The 27,575-nt window shown below is 42.1% G+C and overlaps 1 protein-coding gene across 1 annotated transcript; it reads right to left on the minus strand.

The window, feature by feature from the left end:
* Positions 1-1,369: 1,369 nt before the first annotated feature.
* rab3db (RAB3D, member RAS oncogene family, b) lies at positions 1,370-26,298 on the minus strand. Its single transcript, XM_042504715.1, has 5 exons — positions 25,937-26,298; positions 17,586-17,822; positions 4,540-4,658; positions 3,529-3,653; positions 1,370-2,967 (listed from the first exon to the last, which is right to left on the minus strand). Exons 2-5 carry the CDS (start codon positions 17,820-17,822, stop codon positions 2,780-2,782), a joined length of 669 nt encoding a protein of 222 aa, XP_042360649.1. The 5' UTR covers positions 25,937-26,298; the 3' UTR covers positions 1,370-2,779.
* Positions 26,299-27,575: the final 1,277 nt, after the last annotated feature.

Here is a 27,575-nt window from a genome sequence, read left to right on the forward strand (position 1 = left end):
GCAGTTAAATGTACAGTTTATCTGACAGCGGTAACAACATAATGAAGATAAAACCTCTTTGCATCACTTCATAAGAAGACCAGATGTTACAGTGAAGCCCTAAAATGACCCTTTAACTAACGCCATGACTGTGGCAACAGCACATCTGAGGCCGACACGCTTCCTGCTCAGAGATCAGTGCTCTTCTCTTTCAGAGCACACGCATGAACATGCACAGGCACGCACGCACACACACACACACACACACTGTACAGTCATAATGTCAGTAACAAGAAATTAATGATAATTCAGCACTTTGTAAATACTACTACGCATAGTATGTTTGCCGAGACGCCTCTTTTGCGATGCTGCAGTGTAACCCTTTAAAACCTGGGAAAATCTGCTTTATTTCTGAAAAAAAAACTTGGGAAGAAGGCAATGAACAGAGAGAGAGAGAGAAGGCGATAACGACAGAGTGGCACAAAGAGGTTGAGTGAGGACATGCCGTGAGGTCAGGTCATACAAGTACACGTACACGTACACATACAAGCACACGAGTCAACAGTGTTAAAACAGACTTCCCCACACGGGCACACGCTGTGAGCACAGCACAGTTATCATCCGCCTCCAGCTGTTTCACTATTAGTGCACGAGAAAGCCTTCATCGGCCTCCGAGGACGACACGAGACTGGCACCAAGATTCAGATCAAGATGAGGCTCATCAACACATTCTGCTATTTTAAAAAAACTTTATCTGCGTTAACGCTTTCCATGATTATTGGATGATGAGACCTCAAGGCAGAGAAATCATTTAGGGACACAGCGCAGCATTATCAGCTCCCGAGAATAATTTTAACCTTTTAGAAGTTAGATCCACATCAGTTTCGTTTTTCTGCTTTCTTCAAGCTTCAAGCTCTGAAACCTGAGAAAATTGATCAGATTTCTTTTGAAAACCTCAGATGAAGGCAAAGAGCTACTTGGCAAGAAAGGTCCAGAAAAAGAAAAAAGTAAAAGGTGACGAGAAAAAGACAAGGAAATTAGCTGTGGGAAGATTAATAGATACTATCCAAAAAAGGAGAAAAAAATCCACAAAAGTATATTTATTAATATGCTTTTAAATATCATTTTAATTTTATATTTAAAATTATGTTACAGAATTTTTTTCACGCACTTTTCTATATTAATTTTCCTCTTTTTTATTATTTTTTTTCAGTTTTCTTTTACTTTTTTTTTTCCCAATTTTCGGGTAATTTTTTTGTAACTTTTTACTAACTCATAATTTTATTTTGATTTTCACAATTTCTTAAGGTATTTTTTGACTTTCCTTATTATCTATTTATTTATTTATTTTTGCTAATATTTCTTGTAACATTTTTTTGTTTAATTTCTTGCTTTATTGCTCACTGCCCATATTTTTGAAAGAACTCAAACCAGTTTGCTCAAGTTTCAAAGGCTTAACCACAGAAAGGAGTTACTGCTTTGAGGACGTAAACCTCTGCACGCGTTACAGTTTACTTATGATGAACATTATGATGTCACCGTGAAGCTGACCTTTGACCTTTTTTATATTAAATGTCATCACTTTATCAGTTCTTCCGATTAAAATTTGTGTGAAATTTTTGTTGTTAGCATAAAAATTGTTGAGTTGTAGCCCAAAACATGTTCTGTGAAGTCACAGTGACCTTTGACCGCCAAATATTAATCACTTCAGATTAGAGTCCACGTGAACGTTTGTGCCAAATTTGAGGATATTCCCTAAACGACCGTCCACGACATGGAAGCACGAAGTCGTAACAAACCGGCTGCAGCTTCAGATTTAGCGTTCAGCCTTTAGAGTGATTTCAATCTTAAAATGATGAATAACACGGAAACACTCGCCTTTGACAAGCCGGGAGCACGACCGTGACAACGGCCGTCCTCAAACCTCACCGAGCGACGTAGGACCGTTTTAGAGCCACGACCAAAGATTTCGCCACGTTTCTGCCACAATGGTTACCTTTTGTCTGAGGAGCCCAAAATCGCACCGTGTGCACGGGGCTAAGCATTTTCAAGGATTTTAAGACATTCTAGCATTTTAGGGTGTTTCTAGAATTTTAAAGCTTTTCTGGGCTAATAAGAAATTTCTTGGATTTTAGGAAATTTTTAGGATTTTAGGACATTAAGGTCTCAGCTGGGACTTCTGTGGGGGGGTGTGGCAGATCCTCCACTGGCACTTTTTGATAAACAAGCTCTATTTTGACGCTGTTTTACGCACTCTAGCAGCTTATGGATGTTAAAGGTAAAAAATATTCCCAGTCAGGGTCCAGATTTGGCCCACGGGCCTCAGATTGAGTATCACTGCTTTAAGCCTTACAAAGCTCAAAATGCCGTTTTCTGACACACGTCGTTTCAAATCAGCCGAACAAAAGAGAACGTGAATGAAGCTCAAACAAAACAATGAACGCCAGAAGTAAAGCCATCTGCAGACACTATGTGGCTTTCAGCAATCTGCACAAAGGGTTAACTTTAAACTGCTGGAGCAGCAGCGGCGGTCGAGGAGGTTGCTGTCGGGGACGGACAGCACACACGGCGAACTTTACTGGACGATCAGCTCAGCACACACGAGACAGGAAGTGGGCCTGTGAAAATAAAAGCCTGAGAGAAAGAGGATCTCTGCCAGCTGGAGTTCAGAGAGACGAGGAGGTGCAGCACTTTTCCACGGCTGAGGCACAGTGTGTGTGTGTGTGTGTGTGTGTGTGAGAGAGAGAGAGAGAGTGTGTGAGTGTGTGTGTGTTCGGGAGCTGGTACTGGGGCAGATGCTTCAGCAGGCGCAGCCCCCGTGGCCCTCTGAGGGCGAGTCTTTGAGGGCCTGGTTCCTGTGGTTGGACACGAGGTTGACGTCTCCCTCCATGCTCTCGTTCATCTTCTCACAGATGACGTCCACGAGACGCTCGAACACCTGCTTCACATTGATGTTGTCCTTCGCGCTGGCCTCGAAGAACTGGAAACCTGAGGAGGAGACACGCGATTTTATTTTATTTTGATATGGACAAATACAAAAAAAAGGAATAAGAAAAATTACCCAAAAATAAAAAAAAAAGAAAAACAAAAGTACAAAAACAAACAAAAAAAATGACCCAAAAAATCTTAAAACAATATATATGATACAATATCTTATAATAATTATAGATATCGTTTTCTAGACTATCTTCACTGGATGTTTTTCCCCCTTTCTCTAAACTAATTTTTAGGTAAACTAATTTCAACTTAAGGTAATCTTTAAACTAATTTTCCCATCACATTTTACTAATTTCTTGCACTTTGTGAAACATTTCTTGCAAAAAGAAAAAAAAAGTGAAAAACAAACACGGAAATGATGAGAAAATATGCTTATAAAAATGCTTTATTTTATAATTTTACTATATTTTTTCTGTAACGTAATTCAAAATGTAAAATTGTTATAAGTATGGTTTTGTGGATATTTTGAACGTGAGATCTGTCGGCAGAAGCCAGCAGGCAAACGTTTCACAGAAAATAAAAAGCAAACAATGCGAGTCAAAGAGTTTCTACCGAGCTCCTCCGCCAGTCTCTGTCCGTCCTCTGTGGGGACGAGTCTGTCGTCCTCCAGGTCACATTTGTTACCAACCAGGATCACCTGAGCGTTGTCCCATGAATAAGTCTTGATCTGCGTCGCCCTGTTGGACAGATGCAAAGTTTCACAGTCTACAGCGTTAAACACAGTAAAAAAAGTAATCAGATTACTCTTACTCTGACTGTAAATATGTATCCTTAATACAATTATTATATTCTGTTCTGTAAATCACTTTGAATCGCCCTGTTGTACAAAATGTGAATATTATTTTATTTCATTTTAGTTTAGTTTAGTTGCACACAATTAAAAACTGCATTAAATCCAGATTAATGAAAAAACAACAAATGTGTCAGGAGAGGTCAATGCACCTCAACACAAATGCACCTCGACACAAACGCACCTCGACACAAACGCACCTCGACACAAACACACCTCAGCACAAACGCACCTCGACACAAACGGACCTCGACACAAATGGACCTATAATATGATGTAATATTATGTAATGTAATATCATATCTGCAATATTTTACAGAAGAACACAACAAAAGATAAATGACAAAAAAAAGAGCAGGGACATTAACGGCTCAGTAAACATTTTTCCAATAAAAACGAACATAAACACACTACTAAGTCTAACATAAAAGACGAGGGATGAAAAGCGCGTAAAATGCACCAAACATTCTCTTAGGGGTTAAAATGCTGTTGAATTTCATAAACCAAATGAGATATTTTAGCACGACAACAGAACTTTGTGTTGACAGAAATGGAAATGTCCTTTATGGACAGACAGACGATGGACAAAAGGGATCTATTCAAAAACAATATAGCGGCTTGATTTGGCACCTCACGTTTTACCACATGGTGGCGCTGTCCACATCAAAAGCTCATCAGCTGTCCCTTCACTTAACTTTAACTACTCCACACTTTATTCCACTTTTGAGAAGTTTCTGAGACGATCTAACAGACCGTAGACGTGTGCGGCTCACCAGTCCTGAACGGCGCTGAAGGAGTCCTGGTTAGTGATGTCATACATGAGCAGGAAGCCCATGGCTCCTCTGTAGTACGCTGTGGTGATGGTGCGGTAACGCTCTTGTCCTGCTGTGTCCTGCATGTACGTACGTACGTACGTACACACACACACACACACACACACACACACACACACACACACACACACACACACACACACACACACACACACACACACACACACACACACACACACACACACAAACATTTCAATACTAGGGGTGTGTTATAGCACTACAATATTTTTATTATAATATCTTAATATATTATTTTATGAATTCTTTTTGTGGCAACAATAATAAAAAATCCATAATCAAAGTGCTGCCCTATTTTGACTGCTTTTATTTTATTTTATTAATAATTCTCTCTGCTGGCATCAAAGCGACTTCCCCCCAGGGATGAAAAAAGTATTTCCAACTCTGATGATACCAGTATAATTTTTTAAAAAATCAACTTGGACTTGTTGACATTATGGCCTCAAACAGCAACAACAAGCACAGTGAAAAACCAAATTACTACTTCAAAAGGTTCATTTTAGGTACATTTTAAGGTATATAGCAACTGTTTAGATGTGTAATTTGTGGCTGATTTTATTTTGTTGTACTTTTTAGATTTTATACAGAATCTGAGCTGCTGCTGTTGTTTACAAACAAAAGAAATGAGCGATCCTTTTTGGTTCATTTTTACTGAATATCTGTAGGCAAAGTGTTGACATTTATGTTGACATATAAAACTTAAACACTAATTTTGAGGCAGTTGTTGTTTTTGAAATTAATAGTAAAATATTTTTCAGTGTTTAGTCATATCGTCAAGGATATTGTTATCCCCAAAATACCCTGACAATATCGTGATATTGTTTTAGAGCATTATTGCTCTACTGTATTCAATAGCATACAGCTTCACACACTTTATATTTAAAGATATGTAAAGAAAAAAAGTAATCAATTCCTCTGTGATCATTCAATGCATCATATGAAACCACCAGGGGGCAATATTGTCCTAACTATGACGTGCTGCTGTTCTGCAAACTGACCCGTCAGAGTTTGCACTGACGCACGTGAAGATATAAAGTTTTACTGCAGTTTTACTGAATCACAAACGTCTGGCAGAATTCAGATGGACAGTTTGATCAGACTGAACATAACAAATACAAATACTTGAGCAGTCCCAGCCATCGTGTTCCACATACGATCATTTCACCTGATCTTCACTGCGTCGTGTTCAGGTGTGACAACTGCCTCAGTTACGTTTCTATGGTGAGCTATAATTATTTCTGTGTTTTGCATCAGTTGAGCTGTTGTACAGTCTGACAGCTGCAGTGCCTGGGGCTCACTGGGGCTCACTGGGGCTCACTGGGGTTAAATGTGAAGTCAGTCAAAGACCCGAAATAGTTTAGTGGAGGTTCAGAGCAGAAAGATGAAACAGGCTGACTGACATGAACGCCCACAAATACCACAAATACCTGGCGACCTTGGATATCATATGGATATCAGGTCTACAGGTGTGTTTAATCTGGTGTTTCCCTCACAGTGAGGAGGAGTAGAGAGGAGGAGGAGGAGAAAGAAGAGGAGGAGGAGGAGGAGGAGGAGGATGTGGGTTGTCCAGGTAACCAGAGGTCATTGAGGATTCTGAATTCATCACGTGTCTGCTCAGTCTGCTCGGTGTTACAGTGAAGTGGATCTGGGTCGTAGATGTATTACAGTGAAGTGGATCTGGGTCGTAGATGTGTTACAGTGAAGTGGATCTGGGTCGTAGATGTGTTACAGTGAAGTGGATCTGGGTCGTAGATGTGTTACAGTGAAGTGGATGTGGGTCGTAGATGTGTTACAGTGAAGTAGATCTGGGTCGTAGATGTGTTACAGTGAAGTGGGTCTGGGTGTGGATGTGTTACAGTGAAGTGGGTCTGGGAAGTAGATGTGTTACAGTGAAGTGGGTCTGGGTCGTAGATGTGTTACAGTGAAGTGAATGTGGGTCGTAGATGTGTTACAGTGAAGTGGGTCTGGGTAATAGATGTGTTACAGTGAAGTGGGTCTGGGTGTAGTGTTACAGTGAAGTGGATGTGGGTCGTAGATGTGTTACAGTGAAGTGGATGTGGGTCGTAGTAGATGTGTTACAGTGAAGTGGACAGTGAAGTACAGAGGAAGTGGTTTTCTGGGTCGTAGATGTGTTACAGTGAAGTGGAGTGGGTGTGATGTACAGTAAGTGAAGTGGATGTGGGTCGTAGATGTGTTACAGTGAAGTGGATCTGGGTCGTAGATGCCCCAGTGAAGTGGATGTGGGTCGTAGTGAATGTGTTACAGTGAAGTGGGTCTGGGTCGTAGATGGGTACGTAGATGTGTCGGACACACAGTGAAGTGGGTTTGGGTCAACGTAGATGTGTTACAGTGAAGTGGGTCTGGGTCGTAGATGTGTTAAGTGATGTGGGTCGTAGGTGGGTGGGGTGTGTATTGGTGAAGTGGATGTGGGTCGTAGTTGTGTTAGTGAATGTGGTCTGGGTCGTAGAGATGTATTACAGTGAAGTGGATCTGGGGTCGTGGTGTTGTGAGTGAAGTGGAGTGAGTGGGTCGTAGATGTATTACAGTGAAGTGGATCTGGGTCGTAGATGTGTTACAGTGAAGTGGGTCGTAGATGTGTTACAGTGAAGTCGTGGGTGTGTATTACAGTGTGGTGTCGTATGTGTATACAGTGAAGTGGGTCTGGGTCGTGTGTGTAGTTACAGTGAAGTGGATCTGGGTCTGGGTCGTACATGTCAGATGTGTTACAGTGAAGTGGATGTGGGTGGGTCTGGGTGAAGTGGGTCTGGGTCGTAGATGTGTTTACAGTGAGTGACAAAGTGGTTGTGGGTGAGATGTGTTACAGTGAAGATGTGGGTCGTAGATGTGTTACAGTGAAGTGAAGTGGAGTCGTAGATGTGTTTCACCAAAAGTGTGTTTGTTGTGTGAGATGTGTTACAGGTGGATGTGGGTCGTAGATGTGTTACAGTGAAGTGGGTCTGGTGTAGATGTGTTACAGTGTCGTCTGGGATAGATGTGTTACAGTGTGTTACAGATGTGTTACAAGAAGTGGATGTGGGTCGTAGATGTGTGTTACAGTGAAGTATGATGTGTGTTTACAGTGAAGTGGGTCTGGGTGTAGATGTGTTACAGTGAAGTGATGTGGGTCGTAGATGTGTTACAGTAAGAAGAAGGGGTCTGGGTCGTCCGATGTGTTACAGTGAAGTGGATGTGGGTCGTAGATGTGTTACAGTGAAGTGGATGTGGGTCGTAGATGTGTTACAGTGAAGTGGATGTGGGTCGTAGATGTGTTACAGTGAAGTGGGTCTGGTTCTTAATCAGCGTTAGTCTTGAACCAGAGCAGTCTGAACATGTTTGCAGCAGCGCAGCCCCGTGTGAAATGTTCTTTTCTTCTCTCCGGCGCCTCGGTGTGACTCTGCTTTCAGGGGTTTTTTTTGTTTCATATCGCAGGTCCGTCCTTATCTCATCCTCGCAGAGATGAACAAATATTTGGCGGCGTAATGGGACGTCTAACCAAACAGACCGTCTCCAGGGCTGCCGTAATCGACCACAGCTGGTAAACAGAGCTGCTCCCTCGTGTGTCCGTGGATCATGTTAGACAGGAGGGCTTTAACCCTTTGTTGCTCTGTTGTCAGACACCTTTCACAAGAATTTAAACTCATAGAGCCTGAGGAAATTGGTTTGATTTCTTTTTGAAAAAACACGGGAAAAACGGCAGTGTGTAACTTGGCAAGAAATGTCCAGGAAAAAAAAGTTAAAAGTGACAAGAAAATTACTTGAAAACTAGCTGTGGGGAGATAATGAAATATTTAAAATTACATTAAAGAAAAACATTATTTTATTTTTCTGCATTTCCTTAGGGTAATCTCTGTGTTTGCTAAGCTCATTTTCAGGTAATTTTCTTCTAACTGTTTACATAATTAATAATTTTATTTAATTTTTGTCACTTCCTTAAGGTAAGTTTTGTTATTCCTTTTTTTTTTTTTTAAAAAAAAAAAACCTTTTTTTGGCTTATTTTCAGCTAACTTTCTTGTAACTTTTAAAGTAAAGTAGTATATACTAGTACATATTTTAGCTTATTATCAGGTAACTTTGTTGTAACTATTTACTAATAAAGCATTTTTTATTTTTCAGAATTCATTTAGGTCATTTTTGTGTGTTTTGGTTCTGTTATCTATTTAGTTTTGCTTGTTTTTCAGGTAATTTCTTGTACCTCTTTACTGCTTTCTTACTTTTTTGGGCCATTTCTTGTTAAGTTGCTGATTGCCTTCTTCCCATGGTTTTTGAAAGAAATTCAGTCAATTTGCTCGGGTTTCCAAGGGTTAAACCAGGCCTCTGACGTCACCCTGATCTTTAAACATGCGTCACCTGCCTTTATAGTAGCAGCCGACACAAAGCAGTGGCACACACACACACACACACACACACACACACACACACACACACACACACACACACACACACACACACACACAACAGCACAGTTTATGCAAAGTGTGCAAAAGGTGTGTGAGTGTGTTAGGGTTAGTCTGTGTGTGCTCAAAGATCAGACACATATTTCCATGACAGAGAAAGCAGAGATGTAAACAATACGTGTGTGCAGTGTGAACACACACACACACACACACACACACAAACATGTTCTGAGCTGTGTGTGTGTTATCAGGTCAGTTTCCATGACACACAGATGGAGGCTCACAGCTGGCAGATCAGCAACAACTGAAGCAAAATGAAGTAAAACTGTAGGAGCCCGAACATTTCACAGAGTTTCATCATCAACACCAAAAAAAAACTGTCTCTAACCTCGTCCTCCTCCACGCCCTAAACACTGAGTCTAACCTCCACGCCCCTAAACACTGAGTCTAACCTCCACGCCCTAAACACTGAGTCTAACCTCCACGCCCTAAACACTGAACACTGAAACCTAAACCTCCACGCCCTCTAAACACTGAGTTCTAACCTCCACGCCCTAAACACTGAGTCTAACCTCCACGCCCTCTAAACACTGAGTCTAACCTCCACGCCCTAAACACTGAGTCTAACCTCCACGCCCCTAAACACTGAGTCTAACCTCCACGCCCTAAACACTGAGTCTAACCTCCACGCCCTCTAAACACTGAGTCTAACCTCCACGCCCTAAACACTGAGTCTAACCTCCACGCCCTAAACACTGAGTCTAACCTCCACGCCCTCTAAACACTGAGTCTAACCTCCACGCCCTAAACACTGAGTCTAACCTCCACGCCCTCTAAACACTGAGTCTAACCTCCACGCCCTAAACACTGAGCCTAACCTCCACGCCCTCTAAACACTGAGTCTAACCTCCACGCCCTCTAAACACTGAGTCTAACCTCCACGCCTCTAAACACTGAGTCTAACCTCCACGCCCCTAAACACTGAGTCTAACCTCCACGCCCTAAACACTGAGTCTAACCTCCACGAGCCTCTAAACACTGAGTCTAACCTCCACGCCCTCTAAACACTGAGCCTAACCTCCACGCCCTAAACACTGAGTCCTAACCTCCACGCCCCTAAACACTGAGTCTAACCTCCACGCCCTCTAAACACTGAGTCTAACCTCCACGCCCTCTAAACACTGAGTCTAACCTCCACGCCCTCTAAACACTGAGTCTAACCTCCACGCCCTCTAAACACTGAGTCTAACCTCCTGGAACGCCCTCTAAACACTGAGTCTAACCTCCACGCCCTCTAAACACTGAGTCTAACCTCCACGCCCTCTAAACACTGAGTCTAACCTCCACGCCCTCTAAACACTGAGTCTAACCTCCACGCCCTCTAAACACTGAGTCTAACCTCCACGCCCTAAACACTGAGTCTAACCTCCACGCCCTCTAAACACTGAGCCTAACCTCCACGCCCTAAACACTGAGTCTAACCTCCACGCCCTCTAAACACTGAGCCTAACCTCCACGCCCTCTAAACACTGAGTCTAACCTCCACGCCCTAAACACTGAGTCTAACCTCCACGCCCTCTCTAAACACTGAGTCTAACCTCCACGCCCTAAACACTGAGCCTAACCTCCACGCCCTCTAAACACTGAGTCTAACCTCCACGCCCTAAACACTGAGTCTAACCTCCACGCCCTAAACACTGAGTCTAACCTCCACGCCCTAAACACTGAGTGTATCCTAACCTCTAAACACTGAGATCAAATTGTTGTCCGCCTAAAAACACTGAGTCTAACCTCCACACCCTCTAAACACTGAGTCTAACCTCCACAGCCCTAAACACTGAGTCTAACCTCCACACCCTCTAAACACTGAGTCTAACCTCCACGCCCTCTAAACACTGAGTCTAACCTCCACGCCCTCTAAACACTGAGTCTAACCTCCACGCCCTCTAAACACTGAGTCTAACCTCCACGCCCTAAAACACTGATGAGTCTAACCTCCACGCCCTCTAAACACTGAGTCTAACCTCCACGCCCTCTAAACACTGAGCCTAACCTCCACGCCCTAAACACTGAGCCTAACCTCCACACCCTAAACACTGAGTCTAACCTCAACGCCCTCTAAACACTGAGTCTAACCTCCACGCCTCTAAACACTGAGTCTCAAAACCTCCACGCCCTCTAAAACACTGAGTCTAACCTCCACGCCCTAAACACTGAGTCTAACCTCCACGCCCCTCTAAACACTGAGTCTAACCTCCACACCCTCTAAACACTGAGTCTAACTCCACGCCCTCTAAACACTGAGTCTAACCTCCACGCCCTCTAAACACTGAGTCTAACCTCCACGCCCTCTAAACACTGAGTCTAACCTCCACGCCCTAAACACTGAGTCTAACCTCCACGCCCTCTAAACACTGAGTCTAACCTCCACGCCCTCTAAACACTGAGCCTAACCTCCACGCCCTCTAAACACTGAGTTAACCTCCACGCCCTAAACACTGAGTGTCTAACCTCCACGCCCCTAAACACTGAGTCTAACCTCCACGCCCTCTAAACACTGAGTCTAACCTCCACGCCCTAAACACTGAGTCTAACCTCCACACCCTCTAAACACTGAGTCTAACCTCCACGCCCTCTAAACACTGAGCCTAACCTCCACGCCCTAAACACTGAGTCTAACCTCCACGCCCTCTAAACACTGAGTCTAACCTCCACGCCCTCTAAACACTGAGTCTAACCTCCACGCCCTAAACACTGAGTCTAACCTCCACACCCTTAAACACTGAGTCTAACCTCCACGCCCTCTAAACACTGAGCCTAACCTCCACGCCCTCTAAACATTGAGCCTAACCTCCACGCCCTAAACACTGAATCTAACCTCCACGCCCTAAACACTGAGTCTAACCTCCACGCCCCTCTAAACACTGAGTCTAACCTCCACGCCCTCTAAACACTGAGTCTGACCATTTTACCTCCACGCCCCTAAACACTGAGTCTAACCTCCACGCCCCTAAACACTGAGTCTAACCTCCACGCCCTCTAAACACTGAGTCTAACCTCCACGCCCTCTAAACACTGAGTCTAACCTCCACGCCCTAAAAACACTGAGTCTAACCTCAACGCCCTCTAAACACTGAGTCTAACCTCCACGCCCTCTAAACACTGAGTCTAACCTCCACGCCCTCTAAACACTGAGTCTAACCTCCACGCCCTAAACACTGAGCCTAACCTCCACGCCCCTAAACACTGAGTCTAACCTAACCTCCACACCCTAAACACTGAGTCTAACCTCAACGCCCTCTAAACACTGAGTCTAACCTCCACGCCCTCTAAACACTGAGTCTAACCTCCACGCCCTCTAAACACTGAGTCTAACCTCCACGCCCTCTAAACACTGAGTCTAACCTCCACGCCCTAAACACTGAGTCTAACCTCCACGCCCTCTAAAACACTGAGTCTAACCTCCACGCCCTCTAAACACTGAGTCTAACCTCCACGCCCTCTAAACACTGAGTCTAACCTCCACGCCCTCTAAACACTGAGCCTAACCTCCACGCCCCTAAAACTGAGTCTAACCTCCACGCCCTCTAAACACTGAGCCTAACCTCCACGCCCTAAACACTGAGTCTAACCTCCACGCCCTCTAAACACTGAGTCTAACCTCCACGCCCTAAACACTGAGTCTAACCTCCACGCCCTAAACACTGAGTCTAACCTCCACCCTCTAAACACTGAGTCTAACCTCCACGCCCTCTCCTCAAACACTGAGTCCTAACCTCCACGCCCTAAACACTGAGCCTAACCTCCACGCCCTCTAAACACTGAGTCTAACCTCCACGCCCTCTAAACACTGAGTCTAACCTCCACGCCCCTAAACACTGAGTCTAACCTCCACGCCCTCTAAACACTGAGTCTAACCTCCACGCCCTCTAAACACTGAGTCTAACCTCCACGCCCTCTAAACACTGAGTCTAACCTCCACGCCCTCTAAACACTGAGTCTAACCTCCACGCCCTCTAAACACTGAGTCTAAACCTCCACGCCCTCTAAACACTGAGTCTAACCTCCACGCCTCTAAACACTGAGTCTAACCTCCACGCCCTAAACACTGAGTCTAACCTCACACGCCCTAAACACTGAGTCTAACCTCCACCCCTAAACACTGAGTCTAACCTCCACGCCCTCTAAACACTGAGCCTAACCTCCACGCCCTAAACACTGAGTCTAACCTCCACGCCCCTCTAAACACTGAGTCTTAACCTCCACGCCCTCTAAACACTGAGTCTAACCTCCACGCCCTCTAAACACTGAGCCTCAACCTCCACACTCTAAACACTGAGTCTAACCTCAACGCCCTCTAAACACTGAGTCTAACCTCCACGCCCTCTAAACACTGAGTCTAACCTCCACGCCCTCTAAACACTGAGTCTAACCTCCACGCCCTCTAAACACTGAGCCTAACCTCCACGCCCTCTAAACACTGAGTCTAACCTCCACGCCCTCTAAACACTGAGTCTAACCTCCACACGCCCTAAACACTGAGTCTAACCTCCACGCCCTCTAAACACTGAGTCTAACCTCCACGCCCCTAAACACTGAGTCTAACCTCCACGCCCTCTAAACACTGAGTCTAACCTCCACGCCCTAAACACTGAGTCTAACCTCCACACCCTCTAAACACTGAGTCTAACCTCAACGCCCTCTAAACACTGAGTCTAACCTCCACGCCCTCTAAACACTGAGTCTAACCTCCACGCCCTCTAAACACTGAGTCTAACCTCCACGCCCTAAACACTGAGTCTAACCTCCACGCCCTCTAAAAAACACTGAGTCTAACCTCCACGCCCTCTAAACACTGAGTCTAACCTCCACGCCCTAAACACTGAGTCTAACCTCCACGCCCTCTAAACACTGAGTCTAACCTCCACGCCCCCTAAACACTGAGTCTTAACCTCCACGCCCTCTAAACACTGAGTCTAACCTCCACGCCCTCTAAACACTGAGTCTAACCTCCATGCCCTAAACACTGAGTCTAACTCCACGCCCTCTAAACACTGAGTCTAACCTCCACGCCCTAAACACTGAGTCTAACCTCCACGCCCTAAACACTGAGTCTAACCTCAACGCCCTCTAAACACTGAGTCTAACCTCCACGCCCTCTAAACACTGAGTCTAACCTCCACGCCCTAAACACTGAGTCTAACCTCCACGCCCTCTAAACACTGCAACGCCGCGCTGCACTAAATCTTCACAGTGTCTCAAGCAGACGCTGATAGCAACTTCCTCTGCTTCCTGAGCTGAGGAAATACCAGCTCTCTTTATCGTTCACCATCATAAGTTACGTCAGCGCCGGCAGCTTTCCACAGCAGACTGATCACACCATCGTAGAGCCACTACAGTTAACCCCTTAGACCCCCCACACTCAAAGTCAAGCTTTAAGAAATATTATACATACAAAAATTTAACTGACAGTGTCAGTCCTGACAGTCAAAAATGTCAGTATGTGATTAATTTTGATAATCTTGATATGTCAGTGTTGAGTTTTAATCTCTGACAGTCTGGGATATGTCAGTGTGTGAGTGTAGCTGCTGACAGTCTGGGATATGTCAGTGATCAGCAGCTACATTGACTGTGACAGGTCACCTAGTGGAAATAGCATGTATTTCCTCCATATGCCAAATATGGTCAAAATGACCTCATCAGGTGGAAAATAGTCAAAATGACAAATTCAGAGTCAAAGCCCAGAGAATGACACCCAGAAATAATACAAGTCCTGTTTTTTTTCTTTGATGACATATGCATGAACACAGACACAATTATCACAACGTGAAGAATGAAAAGCGCTTGAAATGTGCAAAACAGTCCCTAAAGGGTTAATTCTCTCTGTTGTAATATCACACGCCGCTCAGATGCCACGTGTTGTTTCAGAGCGACGCGTTTGGTCGGGCAGCCGAGTGTGTGTGTGTTTTGGTGTGGGCTCCTCTGCTGCTGCTGATTCATCGTTGGTCTGTTTGTGCATCACAGGCTGTTGGTTTAAATGGTTCATCTGTTTGAGCAGCATTAACGCTGAACATCGAAAGGATCGTAACCCTGAAGACAAACGAAGATACGGCACAATGACAAGGTCCTGCCGTGGATACCGGGCTTACAGTTTTTGTGACTTTTTAAGATTATGTCCAAAACATTTTATTCATTTTTTAAACTTTTATTTTAATTTTTGGTAATTTTTGATGATTTTTCATGAAAACATTTTGGTAAATTTTGGTGATTTTAAAGAAAACATTTCCACACTTTTTGTTCCTTTAACATTTTTTTTTGCAATTTTTAACAAAAAATGTAGTTGTTTTTTTTTTTTTTTTGATGATTTTTGAAGAATACATTTTGGCACTTTTCATCTTTAAAATTTTTGGTGATTTTTGAAGAAAAAATGCTGCCTTTTTTTTCTTAAAGGTGACTTTTGAAGAAGACATTTTGTCGGTTGTTTTTTTTCTTAAAATTTTTGGCGATTTTTGAAGAAAACATTTAGGCAATTTTTTTACTTTGAAAATTGTTAACAATATTTGAAGAAAACATTTTGAAGTTTTTTTCATTTTTGGTGATTTTTGAGGAACACATTTTCGCTTTTTTTTCCTCGCTAAAAGTTTTTTTTGTGATTTTTGACATTTTAAAAATTTTTGGCGAAAGATAACAAAAGGTGATGTGTCTTCGGCTTGTCCCTTCATAATGCAGATTGAATTAAAAGGCAGAATACCTCCAGATCTGTGGCGAGACAGTTTATTGTCCCAGAACCCTGACCTCCAACTAAGCCTTAAGTTCAGTTAAGATGAAGCCTTTTCCACAGTACCCATGAAGACGTGGAGCCCTGGCGACTTTTCTCTCGTATTCTGGCTAAATGTCTCTTCACGTTGACACGTAAGACACCAGCAGGCAGCAGATCACAGCAGCGACTCTGAAACCACGAGGAAGTTGTGCTTTTTACACAATTCACGTGCTAAACTTGCACAACCCAAGACTGGAGACAGAGCTGGTCTAAAAGGTTTTCTGGTGAAGCGTCTGCCTCCACGCCGCCTGACACGTATTTCACAGGAGCTTCCTACGCGTTTCTTTTTCTCCGTGTTTTTCCAGCTCAGCCGCCTGAAGAAATGTTGGTACATAAAGAGGAACACAGGAGCACAAAAACATGCTGCTTCTTGAGTCACATGCACTGAAATTCATAGATCTGATCCAGTTTAAACTGCTATTATCATGTTCAGAGCAAGACATAATTCACTTCCAGGCACACACGAAAAATCCGTTTGGTGACGGGGGAGGGGAAATTTAATCTTTAAAAAACAGTGTTCATACAGCTTAGAAGGCTAGAGGCTGAAAAAAAAAAAAGCACAAATATTAATCAACTTTAAAAACTGTACAAAAAATAGATATTTTTGGGCAGGTGTGTGGATGAGGAAAGGTTGTATTAGGGTTGTTTCTATTGATTTTTGTAATATATCGTGTTTGTATTTTAGCTGTAAATAAATTTAGAAATTTGTTGAAATAATACGTGAGTTAAAATGGATGAATTAGTTTTACTTGGGCCTAATTTTCTGACTGCCTTTTTTCATTTGTTGCTTTTATTTTTGGTTTTGAATAGTCATTTAAGTAATTTAATAAATAAATAAAGCAGTTAAATCGCTTGTTGGGTTGGTAGTTGGTTAGTTGGTTAGTTAGATAGTTAGTATTAAGCTGCAGATATTTTGGCTAAAATTATCTGGGTTTGGGTGCACTATTCCTCGTGAAAACACAGCGATGGGACGGTTCAAAACAGCCGCGTTTGGGGGACATGCTGTGTGTCTCACAGATGTGTCTCACAGAGATGTCTCACAGACGTGTCTCACAGAGGTGTCTCACAGAGATGTCTCACACGTGTCTCACAGGTGTCTCACAGAGGTGTCTCACAGACGTGTCTCACAGAGGTGTCTCACAGAGGTGTCTCACAGAGGTGTCTCACAGACGTGTCTCACAGAGATGTCTCACAGACGTGTCTCACAGATGTGTCTCACAGAGGTGTCTCACAGACGTGTCTCACAGACGTGTCTCACAGAGGTGTCTCACAGACGTGTCTCACAGAGGTGTCTCACAGAGGTGTCTCACAGACGTGTCTCACAGACGTGTCTCACAGAGGTGTCTCACAGAGGTGTCTCACAGACGTGTCTCACAGAGGTGTCTCACAGAGGTGTCTCACAGACGTGTCTCCCGGTGACAAAAGCAGCTCAAACACAATCACTTAAAAACATTGATGTGATGAAAGCTAATTTCTCTTTTAATTTTGTCTGTCTTAATTCATCTATTTTAGTTTGTATTTTATTTGATCTTTTAATTTGTTCTTTTATTCTGCCCGATCATGTTTGTCCACTATCAGAACTATTATTACATTTGTGGAACAGAGACGGACGCACTTTACAGAAAACGGCATTATTCTGCTGTTTGGAGGCTTGTTGTTGTTGTTTATGCTCTCTGTTTACCGAAATGTCTCAACGAACGCAACGACCACAAACAAAACCCACGCCGCTTTCACTGCACGTCTGACCCACTCACCCAGATCTGCAGCTTGATCCTCTTGTCGTTGCGGAAGACGGTCTTGACCTTGAAGTCGATGCCGACGGTGCTGACGAAGGCGGAGGTGAAGGAGTCGTCTGCGTAGCGGAACAGGAAGGAGGTTTTTCCCACGCTGCTGTTGCCAATGATCAGCAGCTTGAACATGTAGTCAAAGTTCTGGTCGGCGGCGTCCTTCTGGGAGGGCTGCTGCTGCAGCCGCGAGTCAGTCGATGCCATCTGCAGAGGCGGGACGAGGAGAAATCAGCTCTCAAAGAAATTCATCTCAGCTGCACTTGGAGGAAAGTTTTCATCAAAGCGCCACATGGTTATGATTATCTGAACGCTGGTTAGAATCCAAACAAACTTTGAGTTCTTTTTATTTACTTTACCTTTTATTTAAGGTTTATTTATCTCATTTCCTGTTATTTGTGCTCGCTTTCATTGCTTGTTTGTTTTTTATTTGTATTATTTCATGCTGACATTTTAAGTCCCGCATCTTGCATTATTTGTCCTCTGGTTTTATTTGATTCCTAACTCTGCCCCGGTTTTACCCGTGTTCAATACGACTGTTTGCATCGCCGCCTGATGACGTTGTTTTGACCATATTTGGCATATGGAGGAAATACATGCTGTTTCCACTAGGTGACCTGTCACAGTCAATGTAGCTGCTGATCACTGACATATCCCAGACCGTGGTAATTAAAAAACAACAACAAAACAAACAAAACCACTTAGCATGTAGTATTTTAGAAATAATTTAGTTTTTTTTTTTTTTTTCATCTAAAAACATAGTTACATCATGACAAAAACCTGGCATTTAAAGGGTTAAAATTCTGAAAATTAGTGAATATTCCAAAATTATGATTAGGACTGTTTAAATCAATGAAAGTAGAAAATATTAATGTATAGTATTTTATTATTTTTATTACTACTGTGTGTAATATTAAAGTTGGCCCCAAGGGTAAAATCAGTTGATTATTTTTTAATAAAAAATCATTAAAAATGTCACAAAAATAGAAAAAAATGCTTAAAAAGGTCCCAAAGTCCAAGGCAAGGTCATTTCCTGAAATGTTTAAAATCAAATATATTCAATTTACAATGTTATTAATGCAGCTAAACATCCCATATTAAAAGACGGAAACAGGAAAAAAAGAAAAAAAAATTTTTTGCCTAAAAAAATGACAAAACAAAGGGTTTTTTTAAATCAAAACAGCTGTCTTATTTTCTATAAAATATTAATTTGGGGAATTGTTTGGCTTTATTTGACAGTGACAGAGGAGAGATGACAGGAAATGAGGGGAGAAAATGACCAATGACGTTGGCCAGACTTTGTGGTTCATGGCGGGCGTCTTAAAAACACCGTGCGGGGTGTCTGACCACTAATATCACTACGAAGAAATGGTTCTGCACGTGCATGAAGATGCACATACATGCAAATGACGCAATGCATATTCCTGCCCAAAACACACACACACACACACACACACACACACACACACACACACACACACACACACACACACACAAACACACACTGTGTCATGGCTTTTAAGAAGCAATATGCCAACAAAGGCAAAGAAGAAGAACAATCTACAACACACTTGTCTGAGCTCAGCGAGACAAACAGCGAGCGTCCTGCAGCAGCTTTCTCTTAAATTTTCTCTTAAATTTTCTGGTGAGAAAATATTAGAGAAGTCAACTCCAGATGCAGCTTAACCATCCAAACCTGCTCTGACCAGGTGAGCTCAATGCCGAATCCAACTGATCACGTCACCTTTAAGCAAAGGTAACGCCCCCTAAACACCATATAAGGGCAGGTTTTGTGCCATGTGCAAAGACTCTGGCACATGAACAAGACTGGAGACATAACGCCAAAAAAGACAAAGAAGACGAACTTCTGCAGTATTAAAAGTAAAAGTACACATGCAGAAATGTTTAAATAACTTTAATAAATCAAAATAATTCAAAGAAAACAACTTTTTGTATTGAAAATGACTTGCAGGATTATAAAAATAGTTTCCAATTGATTTTCTAATTAATGGATTAAGTGTTTCCGCTGCACTTGTATATTTTCATATTGTTGGTTTGTGCTCAAAAATCTTAATTTGTAAAGTAGTTATCTGATAACAGAAGCAGAGTAAAAGTATAACATTTGAAGTGTAGTGGAGTAGAAGTGGAAACTGGCACGCGATTAGTAAAAGTTCCTCGAATTTATACTTAAGTACAGTACTTGAGTAAATGTACTTCATTACATTCAGCACAGTAGCTGGAATTACAGTAACTGGGATCAATGCTCCAAGTATTGTAGTATTTCTTTAGCCCTGAAATGTAATAATCCAGTCATTATAATTACTCTAAAACATTGTCTAAATTTGCTTCAATGATATTTCTGCAGTTTTTAAATGTTCCTCAAATGTAAAATATTTGTTTGGGTCTGTGGTCTGTGAAACAGACGTTTTTCTCTCGTAAAAGTTTCTCTTACCAACCTGAGGCGCAAAAATAAGAAAACATCCCAAAAGTCAGTGGGTCCTAACAGAAAAAGGACAAATCGCGGATATGAGTACAAATAATAGAAAATGTGTTCATGTATGGTTTCTTGCATGAGGCTGGATGTTTATTGGGATCTTTTGGACAACTTTTGGATGATTAAACACAAACCTGCTCACTCAGACACTCAAATGAACCTAAAGGGTTAAATTTAGGGAAGCTGTGCCACCTGCTCGCCGCCTCACTCTCCTCAGGGCAGGTATGGGATTACCTGCCATTAAGCCATTTAGTGTCACTCATCCTCTAAACAATGGGAGGAGGGGGAGGAGGACGGAGCGAGACACATCCGTCCCCCCCGTCCCTCCAAACACACACAGCTGATCAATCCGCCCCGCCTCTCTACTGCGTCTCCGTGGTGACCAGACCAGGGCTCAGCTGCCAGCAGGACCCATTAGCGGTCAAAGCAGTCGGCTTTTAACGGGGCAGCTTGAGGCGTCCAGAGCAGGACGGAGACATCCATCACAGCAGCAGCCAAAAGAGAGCAGAGGACGCTGATTACCGAGGAATCAGAGGTTCACTGCGCGCACGTTTCCTCTCGCCATAACAACGGCAGCCGAGGCCCAAATGTTCCTCACAAACCCTGAATTATTCAGTATTTGCTGCCTAAATACTGAAAGTTGTGCAATGTTGGCGGCCTCTGAAACTGTCGCTACGTTTACATGACGTGAGAAAAAGGAATTATTGTGTTATTTTGACTAAAAACTGGACTTTTAAAAAACATGTACACATTGTAGTCCGACTGAAATCGGACTAAAATGAATTTATCAAAGTCGGACTAATGCGACGATTTCCTCTGTCGTGTAAACGCCTCAGTCGGACGTTCTGCACATGCTCCTTGTGCCCCCCCCCCCCAAAAAATAAAGTACAGTCCTAAATATTCTAAGATCTGAAGAAACATCCTAAAATCCTAGAAACACGTATGGAGCTGCTGCGTCTGGCCCCGGACCTCCTGTCATTTTGCAAAAGTGGCCCCTAAACAGAGCTCCAGCTGAGAACCCTAAAACTGTCCTGATATCTTTGAAATGTCCTAAAAATGTCCCAAAATGCTAAAAACACCCTAAAATCTTTGAAATGTCCCAAAATCCTACAAACACCTAAAATGCTAGAAACGTCATGACCCCTGGAGACTTGTTCGGGGCGGCTGTGATGGGCGGAGCCCGCCGAGGGCTTTTCAGTCTCTTTTCTGCTCGGCATAAAAACACTGAAGTGTCGTCCACTGAGGCGTGAGGCCGACTTTCCACACGAACCTGCACAACCTTCAGCTGCTGTTGTGACGAAACACTCGGCGTCAGTGTGAAATAACACAATACTGTTTCTCAACGTCTCTCCACTGAGGCTTCAGCGTTACACAAAGTCCTGCCTCTCTAATCCCTCCAGACGTTGCTCCTGAAGTCACATGATGCCCTGCTGCGTGAGGGACTGTTTTGCGTGCGTATGGATCCCATACATAGCGTGGATACACCCGCTCTTGAATTCTTTTCTTTCTACAACTTTCCCGTCAGCTCGGCTGAAGGCCGAGGTAAACCCGGTCACATGTCCTCCGTGTTTACTGAGCAGCTCAGATGTTTCCAGGCAAATGCTTCAGCTTGGCCGGTCTGTAAAGACGCCTCTTGCGCGCTTGTCTCTTCCTCTTTTCATAAACATGCCATGTCAATGTCAAGATTTGCATAGTGTTTTCTTGTTACTGGGCGGCGTTGCTTAATTCTGTGGTGACAAGTTCCCTCTGAGTATCTAAATAAGTGAACGGCACCTGAAAGCATGACGCCTGCCGAAGCCTCCGTCCTCCACGTGTTACAACAGGTTTCAGACAGACGTTTGGACAAATCCTTTTTATTGTTCAAGCACTGCAGGAAATTATCAAGCCAAGTCTTAAAGATCTTTTAGCTTTTCTAATCTCATTTAAAATGTTAATTATTTCAGCCTCCCTTAACTGAATAACTTAACTGCGATTATTTGACTGCTCTTCTTGCCGTGCACTTTGGCGTCATGATGTGTTTTTCTGGACGTCGTTGTGAAGGAGTTTGCTCTCAATGACCCATCGAGACGAAATATGAAGATTGAATGAATGAATATTTGTTTCCACACAGAAATAGTTAACAGGAACAACAATTTATGAAACTGGATCAGAGAGAAACAGGCTGCGATGTTGAGTTCGCTCCGTTAGTTTGCGTCCACTTTGTTAGTTTTTGTCTCTGACAGGCTCAGATTGTTACGTCAGTGTCATTCTACATTGTGGAAAACATCCAACAGAGATCCAGCTTTTATTAAAGAGTTAAATCCTTTTGTTTAACTAAAAACAGCCCTGAAATCTCCATCACCAAACCACCCAGATCCATTCAGTTAACACTACTTCACTTTAGTCAAAGTCAACGGAAACAAACTAAAACTCGGAGAAACCGCCTTTCTACTGCTCTAACAAGCACCAGCTGTGGTTAGGCTGAAATTAACCCTTAATTCACCCAGGTAGATGTGAAAATATGCTGAAAATAAACAGTCTGGTGGGTTTGATGAGATTTTACAGTTAAAAATAAGTTATGCCAAAAACATTGACTTTAAGTAATCTGACGTGTCCATTTCCTGTGTATTTTTATTACAGTTTAAGTTTAAGGTACAACATCTCATTAAATGCAATAGTTTGATATCAGGCTGAGAAAACTTGAATAAATTAAGTGACTTAGTCACTTAAGCATTTTTACGGTGTGTTAAGTTATTATTATAAATTAACTTTTGATTTAGTTTAATTTAGTTACATTTTACCCAAAAATATAGCTTAATTTTGATTCGGGCCAAGACTCATTTTTTGAGTGTTTCTGGCTAAACAAAAAGGATTTTACTCTTTAACTAACAGGTCTGTCTCTGCAGGGATCCTTTTGTTGTCAGACAGATCAAATCTGCACTTTTATTGGACAGAAATTGCACAACGTAAATTTTGGTGCACAATCGTTGGTTACACTTCAGCCTGTTTGGCAGCTGCTGGAAAACACCAAAGTTACCTTTAAGTCTGCAGTTTTTTCTGCAGTTTGTGGGACGTTTCTAACCAAGTCGCTCTTTGCCTTTCCACACACATTTTCAAAGGAAATCAAACCAATTTGCTCAAATGTTTAAAGCGGTTATGCTTGTGAAAGGCATCTGAGTGCAGCACACAAAAAATGATGCTGATCCGGGTTCCAAAGGGTTAAGAAGCCGAAAGCAGCAAATGTTTAACATTTTTTACCTGAGAAATGACAAACAGTTAATCAATGATCAGAACAGCTGGGGGCTAATTTTCTTTCTGTGATAAGACGCTTCGCATCAGCACCAGGAGCCCGGGACGGTCGTCACATCAGAGACGTCGTTCCCCCAGCGGCTGCTTTATGGCTCCGATTATCTCCGGGAGAACAAACACGGCCCGAGCTGGTGAACGCAGCCTGATGACGGCAGCTCGGCCCTCAGCTGGCACTGTTTGCAGAGCGGGCTGCCCGACCCGCAGGAAATGACCACGACTGATTAGTTGGCAGCTGTCACATCAGTTTTTCATTAGTGCAAACGCAAACATGGACGATGAAGGCGAGGACGAGAATTTCGAAATTAGAAAATGACTAATATAATCTGCTGCTGTCTGCAACACAAACAAATAATTGCACTGGGGGTGAATTTATGGGAGGATTTTTTGGCTTTCGGGAAGTGGCAACATAAATGTCTGTATTTTTACATTTTTCTTACAGCGGATTTTTTTTAAAGAAAACATGTCATCGGTTTTTGTAAAAGCCTTTCTTTCCTTTAAAAAAGAAATTTTGGCATTTTTTTCCCCTTTTTTTCCTTCCTTTTGGTGAACTTTTTTTTATTTGAAAATTACATATTTTTTTCTTAAATTTTTTTTTTGGTGATTACACAAAAAATGGTGATTTGTTTTTTCTTTAACATATTTCATGTATTTTTGAAATATATTTTTTTAAAGCAAACATTCTTACAAACCCTGTGGGCCCACGAAAAAATAATATATTTATATTTATATTTATATATATATTACAATATTACACCTTTACTATGGCCAGAAATGTAAGAACAGAACTTAGTTTTGGATTTTCACATTTCCGACAGACTTGGAACAAATCATGATGAAATTTTAAATGAGACGTAAAATAACGTGATTTTGATGAAATAGCAATTTTTCAAGCTCCGAATGTTTTTTTCTGATTTAAGTGTTTGTTGTGCATGATGTGTTCAAGGACTGTCGTAAATTTAAAAATCCAACAATGATTTCTGTTTTTCAGATTCTGACTATGATAAGTGGTGTAATTTTGGCTATTTTCTAAGACAACGTGCATATTTACTTAATAAATCACCTGCAAAATAAATACAAACCACAACCATTTAAAGTCGTAAGCCCGTCCCCGAAAACCAAAATAAAATCATAGGTCCCTCCCAGTGCTTCCAAAACCATTTGACATGCCTCTTCCTTTTATATGTATTTTTACAGAAAACATTCAAAAATTGCAAATTACGCATTTTATCGCAGCCAGAAACTGTAAAAACTGAAATTGTCATTCGATTTTGGCATTTCCAGCAGTTCTTGGACACATTACATATGTGGGACAAACGCTTTTGTCAGAAAAAGAAAAAAAAAACAATCTGAGCTTACAAAAGTGATATTTCATCAAAATGACTTTGTTTCACGTCTCATATGAAATTTTGTCAAAAATAAAGTGTTTGCACGAACTAACCGGCATACACAACACGAGCTAAAAATCGTGTTTTGGGTTTTTTTTGTTTGTTTTTTTCAACTTGAGGATTACGTCTTCAACTTTTACCTTTCAAACATCAAAGTTTTTAAAATCTAACTTCTCTTTTTCGGGGACGGCAGGTCGTGCATTTTCCCAAAGTCACTCAGGGAGACTAAAGACAGAATATTTAGGACTCGATCCCAGCGAGCAGGTTTTGGTTCTAAAATCGTTCAGAAAATCGTTCAGTGCAACCAGTTGAGTGTTTTGGTAACATTTTCAGTGGCAAGTTTCTTCTTAGTTCCCAGAAAGTTATCAGTTTTTAAATTTGGGAAACTTTCTTTAAACATTTTTTAAAAAGTTTTTTTTTTCTTTTTGTATACGTATCACATAGTGTTTTCATTTTTAATAAGTTGTGTAATCTCAGTCCTCGGTAACATGTTCTGAATGTTACTTTGAAAACGTTCTTCCTTTGTTCTCATGTAACATTGTGGGAACATTTTATAAAGAGATCATTCTCTGATCTGTCACTTCTCGACATCACCAAAACATCCTCTGAATGTTGCAGCTCAAACGTTTCGTCGCAGTCAGCATTTAACCTCACAGGGACATTATCTGAAAAGATAAACATAATGTTCTTTGAACGTTAGGTTAAGATGTATTCTTTAAAAAATATATATACTGCAGCTTGTAGGTAACATTAGCCAGTGCTGTGGGAACGTTCCCTGCTAGCTGGGTTCCTGGGGAACTAAACATCATGCATTACTGCATATATATATTTATATATAGATATATATATATAGTTAATTCTATATATATCTATAAGTTTGGTTCCATAGCCTTGGCAGGCCTGGAAAACACAAATATAAAACTCTACATTTCTTTTCCAGGTTTTCCATGACTTTAGAGCCCCGTTTGTAGCTTAAGGGAGGATTAACAAAAAAGTCAAACCCAAGTTTTCCTCCCTCCTCTGATAAATACAGAACAGTCCCTGAGCATTAAAAGGCAAACTTTACCGGGAGTGAGGGCGCAGCGTGAGCACGCGCGCATAAGGAAGTGCGACGCAGGAAAAACTGCAGGATTTAGGAAATGAAGCAAACTTACCTTCCTGCAGAAAAAAGCGACGCGTCCAGCTCGGTCCCCTCTCGGCTCCCGGTCGGTGAAATCTGTCTGAGATGTCGGTGAAGTTGAACAGCTGAAAACGTCCTGATGAGCTCCAGCTGCCGCCTGCTGTCCTCACGACCCTGTCCCTCTGTCCTCCTCGCGATTCTGTCCTCCTCGTGAGCCTCCTTCCGTGTGTCTCTGCTCGTGCAGCAGCTCCCGGATCTCGACGGTCGGTGTGTCTGAGTGTCCCGGTGTGACTGAAGCCGCTGAAAGCTGCGAGCTTCTGTGTGTGTGTGTGTGTGTGTGTGTACACAGCTCGAGGAGAGGGCTGGACTCACTGCGTGTGCACGTGAGCGTGCGGGCACTTAACTAACGCACACACCCTTTAGCATTCATACTCAACCTAAGGCCCGCGGGCCAAATCTGGCCGCCGATAGGGTGCCTCGTGGCCCCGCCAAACAACTTCTGATTGACACTAAAAATACAGTGATGGACTCTGCGAATAGTTTTTGGTGTCAGAGACATAAAACTGCATCTAAATAGAGCTTGATGATCAAAAAAAGTGAAATACTAGAAACTTTCTGAAATACTAGCAACATAGAAACATATTAAAATGTATTAGAATTTTAGAAATGTCCTCAAATCCAAAAAACCTTCCTAAAATCCTTGAAATGTCCTGAAATCTGAACAATGTTCTTAAGTCCAATAAACATCCTAAAATGCTAGAAATGTCCTAAAATCAGAAAAACATCCAAAAATTCTAGAAATTTCCTTAAATCTGAGAAATGTCCCAAAGTCCTAGAAATGTCCATATGTCCTCGAAATGTTTTAAAATTCAAGAAATGCCCCGAAATCCTAGAAACATCCTAAAATGCTAAATATCCTAAAACTTAATGTTCTAAAATCCTATAAATGACATTTAATCTAAACAATTTCCATCATCCTAAAATCCAAGAACTGCCCTGAAGTCCTTGAAATTACCTAAAATGTCCTAAATCCCAGAAATGTCCTAAATCTAAATCCTAGGAACTCGCGGGCTGCTGCGACTGGCCTGCTCGCTGTGTGTGATAAAGAGGTGAAAAAGTGTATTTCCCTCAATGTCAAATATGTCTTCGTCACGTGAAGCGCACACATACAAAAACACTCAGACAGACGCATCGATCACAGTTCAGCATCAGACCTGCAGGGAGTTTCTCCGTCAGACACATTTATTCAGTCAGATGAAGCAGATGAGCCGGTTTTTATCACCTAAAATCCCCGACCTCACGTTACCTTGAATGATCCCCACCACCCACACACAAAAACACAAAGATCTGACAGTTCATAAAAAGAGAACATTGGTGTCTGATCGGTGCATCTATTATTCTCTTTTATAATATTCATAGAAAATCAGTTTTTGGGACTAAATCTTTGAAACCTGAGAAAATTAACATCATTCTTTAAAAACACATGGGAGGAAGGCAATGAGCTACTTGAAAAAGTGACCCCAAAATTAGCAGAAAATTAGTTAGCAGAAAAATAAAAAATAAAGTGGTAAAAGAACAACACAAGGAAATCTTACTATATTTTGTTTTGGGTTTTTTTTTAAACTTGCAGGACATTTTATGCCAAGAAAACTACATTTCTGATCATAAAATAA

The sequence above is a fragment of the Plectropomus leopardus genome, chromosome 17, assembly GCF_008729295.1.
Source record: "Plectropomus leopardus isolate mb chromosome 17, YSFRI_Pleo_2.0, whole genome shotgun sequence".
NCBI classification, from domain to species: Eukaryota; Metazoa; Chordata; class Actinopteri; order Perciformes; family Serranidae; genus Plectropomus; species Plectropomus leopardus.

Bases quoted from the DNA above. Each gene is read 5' to 3' on its own strand.
- rab3db (XM_042504715.1), bottom strand. From the start codon at position 17,822: ATGGCATCGACTGACTCGCGGCTGCAGCAGCAGCCCTCCCAGAAGGAC. The intron at 4,659-17,585 runs GTGAGTGGGTCA...ACGTACATGCAG, and splicing joins GGATCAAGCTGCAGATCTGG to GACACAGCAGGACAAGAGCG. The intron at 2,968-3,528 runs GTAGAAACTCTT...TCTCCTCCTCAG, and splicing joins GAGACTGGCGGAGGAGCTCG to GTTTCCAGTTCTTCGAGGCC.